This window comes from Sebastes fasciatus, chromosome 22 (assembly GCF_043250625.1).
Source record: "Sebastes fasciatus isolate fSebFas1 chromosome 22, fSebFas1.pri, whole genome shotgun sequence".
NCBI lineage: Eukaryota > Metazoa > Chordata > Actinopteri > Perciformes > Sebastidae > Sebastes > Sebastes fasciatus.
In genome coordinates, this window is record NC_133816.1 from 3,888,073 (window position 1) to 3,905,524 (window position 17,452).

The window sequence follows — 17,452 nt, forward strand, 5'->3', positions numbered from 1 at the left end:
GTGCATTCATCAGTGGAGCAGATAAACCTTATTATATCATGCTACACAGTGAAGCTTCTACAGCATTGCGTTCTTTCTTCTTTTTAGATGATAAAGCATTGACTTTTTTTTATTTTGAATTTCTGTATGCACCCTCCAGAAATTTAAAAACAGTTCAAAAGCATCCTGCAATACAAAACGTTTATATTTTTTTCTAATTTATATAATAAAGTTCTTTTGTCACAGGGTTTCCTCATCAAAAATATCTTATAATTTTTACTTATCAAAGTATCAGAGAATAGTGTTAAAACTATGGAAATGAATCTCATATATTAACATTACATAATATAATTTAACATAAGGAAAACAAATTATAAATGTACCTTAATCAGTTTTTGAGGTGCTTTCAACAAAAACAAAGGTGTTATTTTTTATAATTAGCAAGTATCAATTAAAACAATCAATTTTAATAATACATTTTATGTTAGCTAGATATTTTGAGAACTCAGAATTATGGATATGTGATATTTACCTAGTAATGAACATTATGGTCAAGGTCATCATATCTCTGAGCTATGACATTGAATTTAATTTATTAAGGATTCCTTCTCATATCAGGCTAAATGCTTTATTCTGGTTATAAATGTCAACAAACTTAGTACAAATAATACATATATTTGTAAAACATTTTGGTGTGGGAACACTTTTACTTTTACTTTTATACCAAGTTACATCACATCCTGCAGAGAAGCGGTAAAACCTGTTGGCTGTTCATTTCCTGGCAAAAGCACATGAGAAAGCCCCTGCACGTGAAGGAGGAGCATCCTTATTCATAATATTAATATGGTCATCCTGACTGATCTGTTCCTGTTCTCCAACAGCTTCTCCCAGCCATTCATCATGATGCCTTCAGGTACTGTCGGAAATATCAGGACAATGTGGCTGTACTATGATGCTTATGGAAAAATATACTACTGAATCAATAGTTGCAGAATAAAGCCACTCAAATAGATTAGAAGGAGATTTGACACCACCAGCAGAAAAGTTTACAAATAAAAACAGTCACATCCTAAAAGTGAATTGGTTCTGTTCAGTTTGCTTCCTTTTGGTTCTCCTCTTCTTAAAAAAAAACAGCAACCACTTGAAAAAGCTTTATAAAGTTGTATCACTGGGTCAGCTTTAAACATTTCTGCTTTAAGCGTTGTTTGTACCGTTACAGACACACTCCTTCTGTTTTAGTCTGTGATATTCTTGCACATGTTGAATTTTGCACATCTACGATTTGCAAATTTACTACCTCAATTATTTTTATTTTTTAATTAAAGAACAAACATTGTAACTTGCACACTTTGCTAATGTATATAGTGGGTTATTCTATGTTTATAATTTAGATTATTTTTATGCTAGTTGTAGTAGTCTGGTATATTTATAGTGTATTCCAATATTCTTTATATTTTGTTTTCTATGGATATATTTCTTTAGTGTCGACTTGTACATTTAATGTAATGTTCCTGCGCATTGCTTATAACCTGCTGCTGCTACACAATAATTTCCCAGTTTGGGATCAATAAAGTACATCTATCTATCTATCTCTCTATCCATCCACCCACCCGTCTGTCTATCTGTCTGTCTATCCATCTGACACTGAAACTAACATACTCCCCGTGAAGGCAGCACAGACCCCATTTCCAGCTCATTACCTAGCAGCGGGTGAGTTTACAATAAAGAGAAACCGAAAGCAGCCGCAGCATCATGTTGCATCATCGGTGGTCTGATGCCAAACTCCGTGCGCTAAAAAGCGACCGGACGCACTGCTGGAGCGCCTCAGTCTGGGCTGCACGTTCACACAACCGGTGTTCAACCTCGAGCTGCAGAGGCGTCAACTTCACGGTTTGAATGGCACCGGTTTCAACTGCGGGCGCGCAGCACGGAGGATGATCCGGGCTCGTTGACGGTGCATCCTGCAGGTGGACACTCAGACAGACAGATAGACAGACAGTCATGTCCCCGTTATTCATGGAGGCTGGCTACGAGCTCAACAGCCCCGGCTCCGGCTCCGGCTCCGGCTCTGTGTCCGCTGAGGGCAGCAACACCGGTGGATCGGTGAGTAGGACCACTCATTCTCCTCATCTATCTATCCATCACGTACAAATAACCACATCATGTCATCTCATCACTAGGACTAAATATAGTGTAACTTGTACTAAAAGTATCACATAGGTATTATAGAGATATACAATAAAAGGCAGATATGAGAATAAAGTAGAATAGTCACCCAAACTAAAATGTTATTTGTATACATTTTATTCCACTTTTATCTATGCATTTCTTGTTTTTTTTCTTTTTCAAAGCACATTGTAACTTGTTTTTGAAAAGTGCTATAAAAAATAAAGTTATTATTATCAAACCCACCACTGAGCACCTTACATACAGTCTAAATCCCTATAATAGGGCTATTAGTTATATTATAGGATTTTCCCATCAAGATTAGTGTGATTGCAAAGTCTCCTGTTCAGCTCCAGCTAGGGACATTTATTATTTTCTGTCACCTCTCAACTGTCCACTATCTAATAAAGGCTCAATAAAGGTCCACAAATATTTTAAATAGAATCAGCTAGGGCAAAATCTTCTATCATGATATAGGTAATTTCATATCTCAATAATGATATATATCACAATCTTTCATTTTTAAATAAATAGTCTATATGAAATAACCACATGGTAAAGTCTTTTTTTTGTATGAATTAAACAAAAATAAATGATATACATGACAAATGAAAAGTACTGAGTATTTTCTCATTTTAAGAACTTGAGTGCAAAATGAGAACAAAAGTTTTAAGTGAAATAATAGAGAGAAAAAAAAGAAATAAATCTAGGCCTAGCCTATGTCGTGATAGAAACTAAATAGAAAAATCTATACAATAGACATTTTTATATCATTTTGATGATATATTGTCATATTCACCTAAAAGTGGTCTGAAAAGACAAAAAAAGTGCGTTGGATTTCCAAGTTTCCAACACAAGTGTTCCTCTCTACCTTGTAATGTATGGTGCCGGTAGGAAAGTTGATACACTTATTACCTCTGATAATGATTGTCACTTTTCTGTTTCCGCCATCAGTATTTTCAAGGGCAAAGAAAAAGCGCACTTCTGAATTCTTACAAACAATATATATATACTTTCACAATGAATACCCTTTTAGTTTAGCTGAGAGGGATGCACTTGACATGAAGCTCCTGTTGAGTTTGCATGCGTTTTCAAATGCCAAATGAATGTAATGTAATCTTGTTTTCAGCACAGATGAGCTACTATTTGGGGTAAACATTTAATATACAGAAAATAATGAGTGCTTCTCGTCCCATTTTGGGTCCAGTTGAGTCAAACACAGTGATGGAAGAAATCGTTAGATGCAGCTTTGAAAAGGTTGCACCTATAATGTTTTTGTTTATGCCCTGCTCCTGAATTTAACATGACAAGCGACATCACAACAACTTCCCACTTTAATTAAGAGACCTCGTGTAATTTCATGTGATAGGTTTGTCTCATGACCTTAAGAACTATAATACCTTAAAAGGCAGTAGGGGATGCCACACGAGAAGTGTGTTTACTGTAATTAATCCTAGATGAGTTTGCAATTCTACAATTCTACAATTCTACAATTTCATTTAGCAGACGCTTTTGTCCAAAGCGACGTACATCTGAGAATTTGTACAACACAAGCAAGGATCTAGATAGTTTGGTTAACTGTAGCGTTCATCTTTACAGGAGAGAGAAGGAGAGGGGCAACCTAAGACAAACAGAGGAAGAAGAAGACAAGAGAAGAACCGGGACGCGGCGAGGAAGAGCCGGAGAAAACAGACGGAGAGAGCGGACGAACTTCACGAGGTTCGAATCATTCATTCATTATAATAGTTCTCCCTTCCTTACACCATCACCCAGTGACTGTGTCTGTCTCCTTTTCAGTCACACACACACAGAAACACACACACACACACACACACACCGGCTGTGTGGTGTGACTAGTGGAGTGTGTGCGTGTGTGTGTGTTGTGTAATCTGACAACATGCTCATAGCCGTTTCTTGTAAATACTCTGCCTTAGGAGAAGGGCTTTCACTCCCTCTGGTTTGCCCTCCCCATTGGCCCTCCCTTTCCTCTTCACACACACGCACGCACACACGCACACACACACACACACACACACACACACACACACACACACACACACACACACACACATACACTCCCACCTCTGTTCAGTGCCTCTCTGTCGTTTATTTTTTTTTCCTGAGGGGCAAATTCCACAGGTTGTGCTACACAGGGACGCACACACACACACACATTACGGACTTCCTGAAGCGCTGAGTCAACTTTCTGATTGGATTCAACGAAGCAAAAAAGTGTCCTGACTCGGAAAACGTCATGAAAAACTTCATTGAAAACTACTTATGGATATATTGCTTTTAAAATCAGACATAATTACATCCTACGAGAATACAGTCACCCCTCTGAAAGGTCCTTTTAAGGACTGTTTTGTACAAATATGGTGTTAAAGGATAGGGCTCTGCATTTTTGGTGATTGAAGTTTCATATTAAAATGTGTGTTGCCGTTATTAATAAGATTCACCACAAATTGTCTGCATCAGTTTTTTTTCTCATGAGGAAGAGTAAAAATTACATTATAGGAATAGTTTGACATTTCCAAAAACATATTTCCCTAAATGTCAAAGTATTCCTTTAAGATCTTGAATCTTAAAGGAATAGTTACTCAAACCAAAAATTACTCAAACCAATTAATCGATTTATAAAACTAGTTGGTGATTAATTTAATAGTTGATCGTTACACCTCTAAAAGGATTCACCACCAATTTTCTGTATCATTTTTTTCTCTCATGAGGAAGAGTAAACAATGACATTAAAGGAATAGTTTGACATTTTGGGACACACTCTTATTCGCTCTCTTGCCGAGTGTTGGATGAGGAGGAGATTGATTCACATATGTAGAGAGTGGGATCGATCTTCCTGTCTAACTCTCGGGCGAGAAAGCGAATACGCATATTTCCCAAAAAAAAGTCAAACTAACCCTTTAAGTTAAATCTTGATTAGTGGTTTTAATTTTAGACTCTTCAACTGCAGACGTGAGTAAACCCTGATCTGGCGGTTTTGTTTCATTTTCATAAATCTGTCGTCTGATTTATTACTCACAGACCATGAATACATCTCGCCCCCATAAAAGGTGTTATATGACTCTCCTTATGACAATATGAAAATCAAACCGTAGTTCACTGCGCTGCGCCCAACATGATTGGGGACATTTTTCTTCCTTTTTTCCTTTGTCTTTGACATTCATTAAAGTCGGCCTTACCTGCCTCTTACATTATCCTACCTGCTATAACTGGTTGGATAAGTGTGTGTTTACCGGATTTAGGAATGGGCGTGTGTGTGTGCCTTTTGAGACCAGACTTTCGCTTTCTTTCTCCCTCTTTTTTCTCTTTCAGTTCTGCTCCTATTTTTGAGAAGCATCGCTGCAACAAACCAGTGTGACTCCCGAACTTGCGGTCAGCAGTTCACGGTTTAAAGGGTCAGAAAAACGTGACGCACAACCGCATAGCAGCTCTAGTTTGACTGTGACCTCTGTGACCTTAGGATACTATAATGTAATCTCACTGAGGGGAAACACAGAGTGTTATTCAAGTCTGTACTTGCAGTAGGTGGTGCTCAATGGAGCTGAATACCGGCTGCTACGGGGGGAGAAGTGTTATCAGGCTGCACTGAAACTTAATGAGGCCATAAAAGCGGGAGTTTAGTTGCTTGATAAACCAGGAGACAACAATTCTAGAAAAATAAATGAATTTTTAAAGGTTTCTAGCCAATTTTTGACTCTTTATTTTACACGTGAATCTCACCAACTCTGCAGGGAATCACCTTTAATGCTCTTCCCCACCACCCACTCTCTCCTCTCATGCTGAACTTGCAGTACTGTCGCTTAGAAGCAATATCTCAGTTCTCCTTCGAGGTTCCGACTGTGGCCGCACACCATCCGCTCTGTGGCTGTTGTACTTTCTATTACGGCACTCAAGAAGGGTCTTAAAGAAGAGTGTCATTAGTATCGCTCGTCTGTAGCTGTTTCATTACAGCACAAGGTGTGATATTGTGTGGGTGGGCTGTCTTTTGATGTATGTCTGTAATCAGTTTTTTATGGCTGATGAGGTCCATTGTTAGGGATAATAAAGATAGCCCTGACTCACCTTGACATTAACTCTCTCTCTTTTTTTCTACCTCCCATACCCTCTTCTTCCTCAGGAGCTCCAGGGTTGGGAGCAATCAAATTCAGCCCTTAAAAAGGAGATTGCCGCGTTGAAAAAAGACCTCCAGCTCTACACGACGGCTCTGGAACAACACAAGCCTCTCTGCTGCCTCAAAGACTCCACCCACCTCTCCACCTCAGCCGACAGTCAGAGCAGCTCCAGCCCTCCTGGAGCCCATCGCCAGGCCTCAAGCTCCACTTTTGCTGCTGCTGCCCCTTCACTCTCTACCTCCTTAACCTGCAGCCCAGGTCTTCAAACCCGTGACTGTGTTGAAAGCGCACATCCCGCGTTTTCTGCTCCTCCAACAACTACAACATCAGCCTCACCTAGCGGCTCACCCACTGAACTCTTCTCTGTAACAGCTCCCGTGTCTTTCTCCACAGCCCCGGCTCCTCACTCTTTGTTTAGCGAAGATCCTCCTCCTCTAATCACATCAAACGTTCCGCCTGTGTGCACGGGCCTCGCTTCAAACCCCTCCAGCTCTCTTGCCGCAGCTGCTCCGCCTCGACCTGGTCAAGGCACCATCCACGAGAGCTCTTCAATGTCAGCAAATGCTCGTTTCTCTGCGATGGATGAATTTCTAATGACACCAGCTTCTTTTCTTACCGCTTCACCGAATGTAGCGCCCCTTTACTCACGTTTAGCGGTAGAATACGCAGGTCTAGTAGCGCCAGGTTGTCCCATGAACGAGGCCCAGCTTCATCCAGGTCAGTTCAGCAGAAATTCAACCAATTCAAGTCCGCCGTGTTCCCTTTTACCAGCAACTCTTCAAGATCCTGCTCTCCAGGGCCCCTCGGTGCCATCGCCTGCCTCTGCTTTTGAGCCGAGTTATAATCGACAAGTCAATCGCGTGTCTCTGCTTTCCATGCTCACTGTGCCGAGTCCCCTTAATGTGTCTCCGACTACCTCCAGCAGCTTTGATGGACCTCCCCCTCAACCTCCACCCTCGCTGCCACTGTTGGGGGATACCTCAAGAGATCTGTCCCTTTCTGAGCTCCTGGAGGGCAACGATTGGATACTAAGTGGGACCGGTTCCCAGTAGCACTACATGCCACAGAGCAAAGGAAGACCTTGTGCCAAAATGGTTGTTTTAATTTATATATTTCTACATTTTGAGCTGTTGACTCAAACTCTGCTGAGCAGCTACAGAAATTAAACGCAAGCAGACAGATTTATATGGAAAACTTGACATCAGAATATGAACCAAGGGGGCCAAACAAATTGTCTGGGCTGTTGCTCATATTCAGCTTTCTGCTTCTTAAAGGGACACTCTTGTGATTTAGTATAGAGAGCTACAGGAATGAGTCCTGAAACCCAGAAATGAGTTAGCATTTTAGCACTTCTGGATCCTTCGTCTGGAAGTCAATGTTTTTTTTAATGGGTTTTTAGTTAGATGACGTTAGCTTTTAACTTTGAAAATCATGAAGGTGGTGTTCATTTGTGAAGTATCATAAATGTTTGTTTGCCACAGAGCTTATTTTCTGCAATAATCCAAAACTCAATGGAATGATCCCATTTTTTTTCGAACTAAATCTGTGTCATCCCTTCCTTAATCCAGAGTAGAGAAAATGAAAAAAATGACTCAATAGATGAGGGTGGAGTACTCACTTCCTTGCCATTTCAAGGAAATGTCATAAGGAGAAATTTCCATCTGTGGCTGGAACCTCATGTGTGAACATATGCCCTGCCAAAGTTAACCACACGGCCGTGGCCTGGCTGCAGATTACGGTAGTTAGGATTTAATGACAGGAAATTTATTTTTTACCTCTTTTTAAAATACACAATCACACACTCTCCTCACACAGTTGCACATATTTTTGGTGCTATTGATAATTTAAAGTCCAGTTTTAATCCTGTGTTAATTGTTCATTTACCTCTTGTTATATGCCAAATATATGTTACAGTATCATTGTATTTTTACATCAAAATTTGATCAACATTTTCTCTTCCTGTAAATGATTTCTCAATCTGCACTTGGAGGGGTTTATAAAAATTCATCCAATCAAATGAGACTTTGAGCGACTAGCTAGCCAATCGTTTGCGGATCGAATCGATATACGTTCTTTGATCGAAGGAAGAGAGATGTGTTTTTGGATATCAGTGGGCAAAAACGCTGTGTTCATTTCCAAAACAAGATGGCTGAGGTCTAATTCATTCAAGGGAAACTTAACTTTTTGTCAGTGCAGCACCAAAACTCCTCTGCTCTGTAGCTCCGTATCGAGCTAAACTCAAAGCCTGCCCGCATTTAAATCCCTCTCGCAACTGTAAACCGCTCAAATATTCTGTTTCACTGTGAAATACGTCACAGTACAGCAGTTAAAGGCGCTCTAACTTCTGTTAAATGGGGACTTTAAAGTCAATTTGCTGATTTTGTTTTGTTAAAAGCTATAATTATTTATATTTCTACATTTCAGATGATAAAACAGATTTATCTCTTTTCTTCTTCACTTCAAATAATAGAATTGCATCACTTCTACTTACTGTAATTACGCTACTATATGTTTCATTGTTAATTCAGGCCTTTTACCAGCTTTGCAGCTTGCAGACAAAGTGAGTACTGCCCAGGCCCAACTACCCTCAGGGACCCCAGATTGTGTATCTGTTGGTCTGTGGTTATTTGGTTAATTGCAAATAGTAAATAGTTTGGGTATCTAAATTATTTATCCACTAGTACAAATGTTCATATTCACAAATAAATGTGTGCTGAATTGAATAACGTCAAACAGGATCAAAAGATGCCCACAGCTCGTTTTTGCTCTGGGGCCCCCTAGTGGTTACATGGAGACAAATGTCAGGACCTAAGATCTTGTGGCCCACTAACACCCCTGTGGATCTAAACCTATGATAAAAAAAAAATGAGTAATTGTCAATTCCCTTATTGTGTTTAGTTCAAGTGAGACAAATGAGAGAAATAACGTATTTCTTTCCATTTGACATCCTCTCCCTGTAACTGACAATAAGAGACCCAGGAGGCGACTCAATCCTGTTTTATACGAACTATCACTGCTGTAGAGGAATTAAGAGTGGATTTTAAGTAAGGAAATATAGCTTATGCATCATGATTGTATTAAAATGACGATTTTTGACGATGTTTTTTCAAAGGATGATTTATGTAGATTATTCTGCTTTATATACACTATATCTCCAGTTGGAGGATATATGAATGTGTACTCTACACAGAAGTTTATGATTTAGTGTGAGGCTTTGTGTGTGTCTGTGTGAGTTATGAATATTTAGTATTTAACATGCATTAGATTAATATATTTTATACTGGTTGCAATAGAAAAAATCATTACAAATAAAAAAAAATTCTTGAAACATTTTCTCACTTTTACTCAATTAACAATGCTGTTCTATATGTACTATAATAATCTAATATGATATATAACTATAATGAAAGTGATGCTGCGTGACTTTTAAAAGAGCAAATAACACATTACTCTTATTACAAATGAAAAGTTAAATTAATTAGCATTATTAAACGGCTTTGTTGAATACTCGATTCTGATTGCTCAATCACTGCGTTCTATAGTCTGTTATTTCTTTATAGCAGACTGTTGCTATGTATAACAGACCGTTGCTATGTGTGCAGTTCTGATGTTTGACTCTGACAAGACCCCTCCACTTTGTGTCGGGCCGCATCGCCCTATCAGGGTTTATTTTACAACAACGACCGGCTCGCTGTACATTATCCCTTACATAAAACACATCCTTCATCCGTTCAATACACTCAGAATTTCCGCTGCCACTACGTTATTTGGTCTACTATGACAGGTTGCTTTTGATGGCTATTGTTAGCTAAATTTAGATAGACGTTGCTATACAACTGACTCCTAAAGTAGTGTTATCATCGTAAGGATGACCTTTGAGCGAGGCGAATGGCGTTACCACGGTTCAAGGGGCGGCTCACGTCACCGCAGTCTTGGAAAGGGAGGAGTGAGCGGAGGGGTACTCAGTTGGTTGCAATCTGCAACCACACCACTAGATGACGCCAAATCCTACACACTGTACTTTTAAAGCTAATGAAAATGTCCCATCAGCCCCAGCTGTACTTTTTTTACTGTTTTGTTCTAATTAGGAAATCTTAGCACACTAACATGCTAAACTGAGAGGGTTCAGCATGTTAGCATCGTCATCATCGGAATGTTCGCGTGCCGTTTTCAGCATTTGGCTCAAAGCACCGCTGTGCTTATATATACAGCCACTAGGCTTGTTAATAGATTATAATCTATTATTAGAATTTATACACACCTTACCAGATTGAATATAGACTTGAGAGGATGTTTGGTAGATTATCTCACAGTTGTTATAGAGTACAAGGCAATAATAGAGTGCTGTTGAGCAGAGTGTTTCTAAATGTCAGAGCAGTATTAACAGCCTCTGGTGGTGAGGGCTAATGAGATGCAGACCAGCAGCTCTACCAGACACTTACCGGACTGACGGTCCACCCGGTAGTTTTCCCAGAAGGCAACCGGCTGAGCTCATCTGCGACACAACACAGAGGAAGAGGAGGAGGAGGAGGAGGAGGAGAGGAAGGGGCGCAGGCGCGTGGTATTACGCACGCCCTTGTGTTGAATATCAGATAGTGTTTATGGTGAGAGGGGCAGTGAGCAGGTTCAAGGCTGGAGACACACTCACTGACACGCTCACTGACACACTCACTGCTCAGCCAAGGTGCAACTGAGAGCGAGATGAGAGCGCGTGGATAATTGCGCTTTTGCGCGCGTGTGTGTGCGTGTGAGGGAGAGAGGGAGAGAGAACAAGTGGCTTAGTGAAGACAAGAACAATGGATGAGACCTGATCCTCAAAGCCAACTACAACCCGCGTGCACGCGCAATCAACACGCTCGCATGCGCTCACCTCAAATAGGAAGATGGAGAAAGGGAGGGAGGGATGGGAGGAGTAGAGGAGGAGGGAGTCAGACAGAAACAGCGAGGAGCGTCTCCGCGGTGCTGCTGCTGAAGGAGACATGTCCTAACCGGATGAGACCGCAGCCAGATGTTTTGCCAGAGGTGACACTAATGACGCATCTGTTTAAAATGAACCGAGGCAGAGCCAGGCCACATAAATACAGACTAATAAATAAATAAATAAATCCATCCTATAGCGTCATCCGCATTGAGGAGCCTCATGCCTCTCTCTCTCTCTCTCTCTCTCTCTCTCTCTCCTTGCACCACCTTTAAAGCTGAGAGGAACCAGCGGCAACACTGGCACAGGGACACGAGGGAGCATCCGGTTACAGCTTTCAAAATAAAACCCTTATTGATGCACCTCAAAAACATTTTTTTTCACAACTTCACTCTGTAAGGCTTCTCGTTTTTGGACAGAATATGATATGCACTTAAGATCCTTGTGTGTTTTATTACTTCAGCAAGTTAAATGGGTTAGTTAAAGGGTCATTTTGTTACTGAAAGGGTCAATTAATTGCTGTTTGTAATTGCTTCCCCCATGTTGTCCATGTATCTGTTTTTTTTTTGTTCACTCATAGTGTTATGTTTGATTTCTATTGCCCAGAAGTCATTGTAGATGTTTAAACTAGTATCCCCCTCACAAACACAAACCATACACTTACACGCACACACACACGCGCACGCACGCACGCACGCACGCACGCACGCACACACACACACACACACACACACACACACACACACACACACATACATTCATGCACATTTGGTTATGCACATCATGCACACTTCTTGTCTTTTTTGATATATTGTATTGCTATTGTTGTTATTATATATATATATATATATATATATATATATATATATCTTGTTCTGATTGTTTGTCATCATTTCTGTATATTAATCTTGTCTCTAGGTGGAGGCTTCAGATAAGCCTAGTGTTTTTTTTGCCTCTTCCTGCACTGTATAATATTTATTTATTGCTATGCCCAGGGTTGAAATAATTATGGAATATATGCAAAGAAACTGAGCTTGTCATTCTGTTTTCATTTTGTATTAATCAAGAGTTTGTATTCCTAAAAAATGGTGGGCGAAATAGATGTAACTGTAAATGTAAATCAACTTTTATTGTCACAGCACACAGGGAAATTTAGCTACTGCATTTAATCCTTCCTAGAATTAGGAGCGGTGGGCAGCTACTATACAAATGCTCTTCTTGATCTTTCTCCATTTTCCACTGATGTCCACTGGCTCTTGGCAGATGACCTTGACCCCTTCTTAGTCAATACTGATGGAAGCATTTGTTCAGTCTAATGTGGTATTGCTTAGTAAGATAATGAGGAATATATTTCTCTGTCTTTATTGACCCTTCAAATATAGGCCTGCAGGTTCAGCTGTTTTGTTGTTGAATGATTGAATGCATTTAGATGCAGAATCTGCCTCGAGGAACTCCAATGCAATCTGTTCAGTTATCAGCATTTTGATATATCTTGTTGCCGAGACGCTGGCCTCTGGCATCCTATATATTAAAGATTGCGTTGGACTTTTGAGTGTGAGACTTTCCACCTCCTTTCTTTGATGTCAACCTGCAAGCCAGCACCTCACTTCAAAAGATGTGTTCTCCTTCAGTTCTTAGGAAATCTTGTTATGTCAGTAAGCCTCACACTGCAGGTCTGAGTTTACCACCATATCCAGGGATACTTTCATCTTACAATGCTTACTTACCGTCGGTTGTTTGCCTGCATTTTGCCTTTTTAAAAAATTCACATTCACTGCTGGTGGAAATTAGACACTCACAACACTCGAGTTGTTTGCACAAATAGCATGAATATGTTTTAATGTGATAATAAAGATAATCTATATGATTTGGGTTTAAAAACAACTGTTTGACATCCTTATCTATTTGATTTATTTTCTTGTCATAGGCCCATTCAATGTGGGATTACCAACTGGGCAATTCAGTTAACAACCCAATGACTCCCAGCTGGGCCCTGAGAAGCCCCAGGTTCACTCTACAACAACTGGTACGTTTATTAATTGTAACTTTCTCTTGGAATATGGTTGATAGGCTACTAAGTGAGGGATAATGTTCAGCTAGCGGGTCATTGTTACAACAATGACCCGCTAGCTGTACATAATCCCACTGATTACGCGGCTACTTACTTAAGAAATCAATAATTTGACACAAAAACGGTCCGCCAGAGTCCGAGTTCACAACTGCGTCCATAGCACTTGTTATTACAACATGGGAAGTTGTATACATTACGTTTGGCGTTCAAGTGGTTTGCTGCTAAGCAACTGCAATGTTAATGTTACTGTCGTCAGCATCTAGAAGCCACAGAGGCTAACAATTAGCAAGCTAGCAAATGGGTAACATAATGCAGTAAATGCAAAAGCGTAATGACAGAGGAGAAAGATGAGGCCGTTGGGAATATCAACATTTTCCTCAGAATTATAAAATTACGAACAAAAACAACATGCAACTAAAATTACAATATATTAATTTATGATGCACCGAAAAGTTCACTTCCATGGCCTCCGCCATTTCTGACAACGTCAACAAACACGTCACACCTCGTGAACTCTGAGCTTTTTAGAAACTTTCCACTTACGATGTTGTGAATACAACATGAGGAGGGCGTTCATATGGACTCTTCTCGTGAACACGGTAAACACCACCCCATTTGAAGGCACTATAGGTCCCAATTAGGGTGACCAGGTGTCCCTCTTTATGTGGGACTGCACAGCATTTTTATCTCTTTTCCTGCGTCCCACATATTGAGTCGATGTCCCTCATTTGGATTGGCTCAAGTTTTCAAAAGTCAAACCACTGCAGGACAAATGCTTTTTTTTTTTTTTTAAATCTGTCTTTTATCCTATTGGCTGTGAAGAGAGCAGGGAAGGCTGTCATCACGGCTGTGTTCGATGTCAATCAAACTGTGCACACGTGGGTCAAGTGCAGGTTAACCTGTCACCGTCTTTGCTACGGACAACGTGGAAAATTGTGATTCACCACAAAGTTACAAAGTATAAGCAGATTTCGGCGGAATATGATGGAAAACTACCACAAAGAAAAGAAAATGCACTTACAACAAAGACAGTGAAACTACTTCTAGCTGGGTGAAGCTGATGGAAGGCGATTCTAAGAGTCTTTAGCGAAATTTTTCAATTTCACACGTTAGCGGCACAGTACACGTGAGTCTCAGCCATAGGGCAAAGCATAGGGATGTTACGAGCTATGGGGCAGAAAAGAAATGTTTATTGTTTTAAGTTAGATAAACATTATATAAAAATGGTAGACTACCTCTCAGCCTCGGTAACATGGCCCACATTGTCCTACACAAACAAACTCTTTGTCCCACATTTGGTTGGGATCTGGTCACCCTATAGTCCAAATTGTATGCATACTGTATGTAACAGTACATACCAGTCAGAGAAGCAGGATCAGCAATAGACTCATCTCCCTGAAGTGGAAGGTACGCCTTCAGAACTCTTTGACACTCTTTGTCTGACAGTGTGGCTAAAGTCACTCAATTACTTAGTCACGCATTACTTTTGACCTCTTTGCACCTTAATAATTGTATTGCCGTACCTTGAAATATTTTGCACATATCTGGACATGTTCTGCTACTGTGTCTTTTTATTCTACTGTTAACTGCTCAAATCCTGTCACTCAGTTGCACACCCGCCAGTACTTTTATTAATTTTAAATTAAATTTTTCGATTTTTACTTATTTGGTACTTACTTACTGTTTACTTTTACCCCTTTACTTCATCTATATTTCTGGTGCACTACTGTACTATGCCTTTGTTATGTGAGCTGTTTGACACCTGAATTCCCCTCAGGATGAATAAAGTATGTATCTATCTATCTATCTATCTATCTATCTATCTATCTATCTATCTATCTATCTATCTATCTATCAATTAATCAGATAAGATAGAACTTTATTAATCCCGCAGGAAATTCTTGTGCCAGAGATTGCTCAAAATTACAACAAAATTACAACAAGTTCAAGTGTATTAAATAAAAAGTACTATTTCTAGCACCAGTGCCTAACAGAATAACAATAAAGTAAGATACATTTAGTAAAATGAGTAAATAAGATCAGTAAAATAAAAAAGGTAAAGTAAGCTAAAAAACAGAAAAGGAAGTAAATCTATCTATCGATCTATCTATCTATCTATCTATCTATCTATTTATCCATCTACCTACCTATACATATCTATCTATCTATCTATCTATCTATCTATCTATCTATCTATCTATCTATCTATCTATCTATCTATCTATCTCTCTATCTCTCTATCTATCTATCTATCTATCTATCTATCTATCTATCTATCTCTCTATCTCTCTGTCTACTTTGTAAGGACAGCTGCAGTATGTACTAAATTAGAAATAAAAAGATTTGAATTGCACCCACACTTTTTTATTTTCTCTCTCTTGTCTTATTGTGAAGGTCCTGCTGCCTGGTTTCCGGTGTGCTCCCGCCTCACTGCGTGCTTCTTGACGCAGCTCTCTGAGGCTGCTGTCTGTAGGACGACCGGATAACCGGATAACGGGAACCGAGAAAGGGGGACAGGGAGCAAAAACCGCGTCAGTCTGACACACAGAGAGTCGGGGTACTATTGTATAACACGGGCCTTCAGTCTTTTTCACTCCCGGTTTACCGGAGGAGCAACGGCTGCTTTTCTTGCTATTTTCCTCCTGTTTTTTCTCTCTCTGTCATCACGGAGCCGGAGCAGCGGCGGCGGCGGGGCTCGGTGCTGCATCGGCCGCTGGCGGAGGACCGGCACATGTCGGCGAGCTGAGGGTTTGTCTCCACCCGCCCTGATACGGTTGGAGGTCGGCAGGAGGAGGAGGAGGAGGTGGTGGAGGTTGTGTGGAGGAGGTTTTAATCCACCTCTGAGAGAGAAAACACACACTAACGAGAGCAGGTGCGGCCGTCTGAACGGTCGACAGAGGAGCCGTTAAAAAACACCGAGAAGGACAACAGTGATGCAGCAGCCGAGGTGGGCCCAGATTGATGCTTTCATGATATCATCATCCACCACCAGGACACACCACTGATATCTATTGATAAGGAGCATCATCGAGGAGAATAGACTGACCTGGGCTACTGGATAAACAGGAGCTGCTTCATTATTCTCTTTACATGAGGAGGGATCAATTATAGAAAACCCAAATTTAGGCCGATGACTTAAGTCTGTGTGTGTGTGTGTGACGCCAATACAGCAGCAGAGAGGCGTGTTTGTGTGTGTGTGTGTGTGTGTGTGTGAGAGAGAGGAGAGAGGAGACGCGCCTGTCTGAGCATCATCTGGTAGCTGCACAGGGCTACTCCTCCACAAGGGATGATACACAAGATATTTGACATCTGTGCGTGAAAAAGCAGAAGAATCAGGGATGCTGCTGCTGCTGCCATCATCATCTCCAGTCCGGCTCTGATAGAGAGACAGCAAGGATCACCGCACCAGGACTGGACATCCAGAATAATACTAGCTCTCCTCACCTCTCTCCTCTGCACCTTTCTCCCTCCTCCTCCTCCTTCATCCTCCTCCTCCTCCACCCCAGAGCCTCTATCCATTCTGATCAATTGATAATCCATCTGTGATTCAGAAAGCCAACCCACTCCTCCATCCATCCCTCTCTCTCCTCCCTCCATTCATCTTCTTCTCAAGCGAACCCCCTTTTTACGCACTCACACAAGGCGTGCAAAAGGCACCACAGCCATCATCATGGAGACGACCAAGCTGCCTCCGACCAGCCCGTCCTCGCCGACCACCAGCTTCTCGGTGCCGTCCGCGGAGAAGGTGGACGGCTTCCCGCGGAGGTCGATGCGCAGAGCCCGGCAGAGGAGGTCCCACAGCTCGTCCCAGTTCCGCTACCAGAGCTCCCAGGTGGAGCTCACCCCACTGCCACTGCTCAAAGGTGAGACACTGCTTTACTCTATGGGTCAACATATTGTAGTGATGGGCCTAAGAGTCCAACAAGATGACCATATACACACTGCTTTACTATATGGGTCAACATATTGTAGTGATGGGCCTATGAGTCCAACAAGGTGATAAACACACTGCTTCACTGTATGGGTCAACACATTGTAGTGATGGGCCTATGAGTCCAACAAGGTGATAAACACACTGCTTCACTGTATGGGTCAACACATTGTAGTGATGGGCCTATGAGTCCAACAAGGTGATAAACACACTGCTTCACTGTATGGGTCAACACATTGTAGTGATGGGCCTAAGAG

At 41.0% G+C, this 17,452-nt stretch overlaps 2 protein-coding genes across 3 annotated transcripts in view; both read left to right on the forward strand.

Moving 5' to 3' along the window:
* Positions 1-1,800: 1,800 nt before the first annotated feature.
* On the forward strand, positions 1,801-9,601 carry batf2 (basic leucine zipper ATF-like transcription factor 2). The gene is made up of 3 exons (XM_074623864.1): positions 1,801-2,082; positions 3,745-3,864; positions 6,281-9,601. Exons 1-3 carry the CDS (start codon positions 1,981-1,983, stop codon positions 7,325-7,327), a joined length of 1,269 nt encoding a protein of 422 aa, XP_074479965.1. The 5' UTR covers positions 1,801-1,980; the 3' UTR covers positions 7,328-9,601.
* A 6,089-nt stretch (positions 9,602-15,690) lies between these two features.
* The window catches only part of ppp2r5b (protein phosphatase 2, regulatory subunit B', beta), a 66,261-nt gene continuing 64,499 nt past the window's right edge, over positions 15,691-17,452 (forward strand). Inside the window, exon 1 of one of the 2 annotated variants that reach the window (XM_074623045.1) lies at positions 15,691-17,127. In XM_074623045.1, coding sequence (XP_074479146.1) covers positions 16,935-17,127 — 193 coding nt within the window. In that variant the 5' untranslated portion in view covers positions 15,691-16,934. The remainder of the gene's footprint in view (positions 17,128-17,452) is intronic. The other variant, XM_074623044.1, reaches the window with a different exon arrangement.

Excerpts from the sequence above, each read along its gene's own strand:
- batf2 (XM_074623864.1), top strand. The coding sequence starts at position 1,981 with ATGTCCCCGTTATTCATGGAGGCTGGCTACGAGCTCAACAGCCCCGGC. Across the intron at positions 2,083-3,744 it reads GCAGCAACACCGGTGGATCG|GAGAGAGAAGGAGAGGGGCA; the intron begins GTGAGTAGGACC and ends TCATCTTTACAG. Across the intron at positions 3,865-6,280 it reads GAGCGGACGAACTTCACGAG|GAGCTCCAGGGTTGGGAGCA; the intron begins GTTCGAATCATT and ends CTTCTTCCTCAG.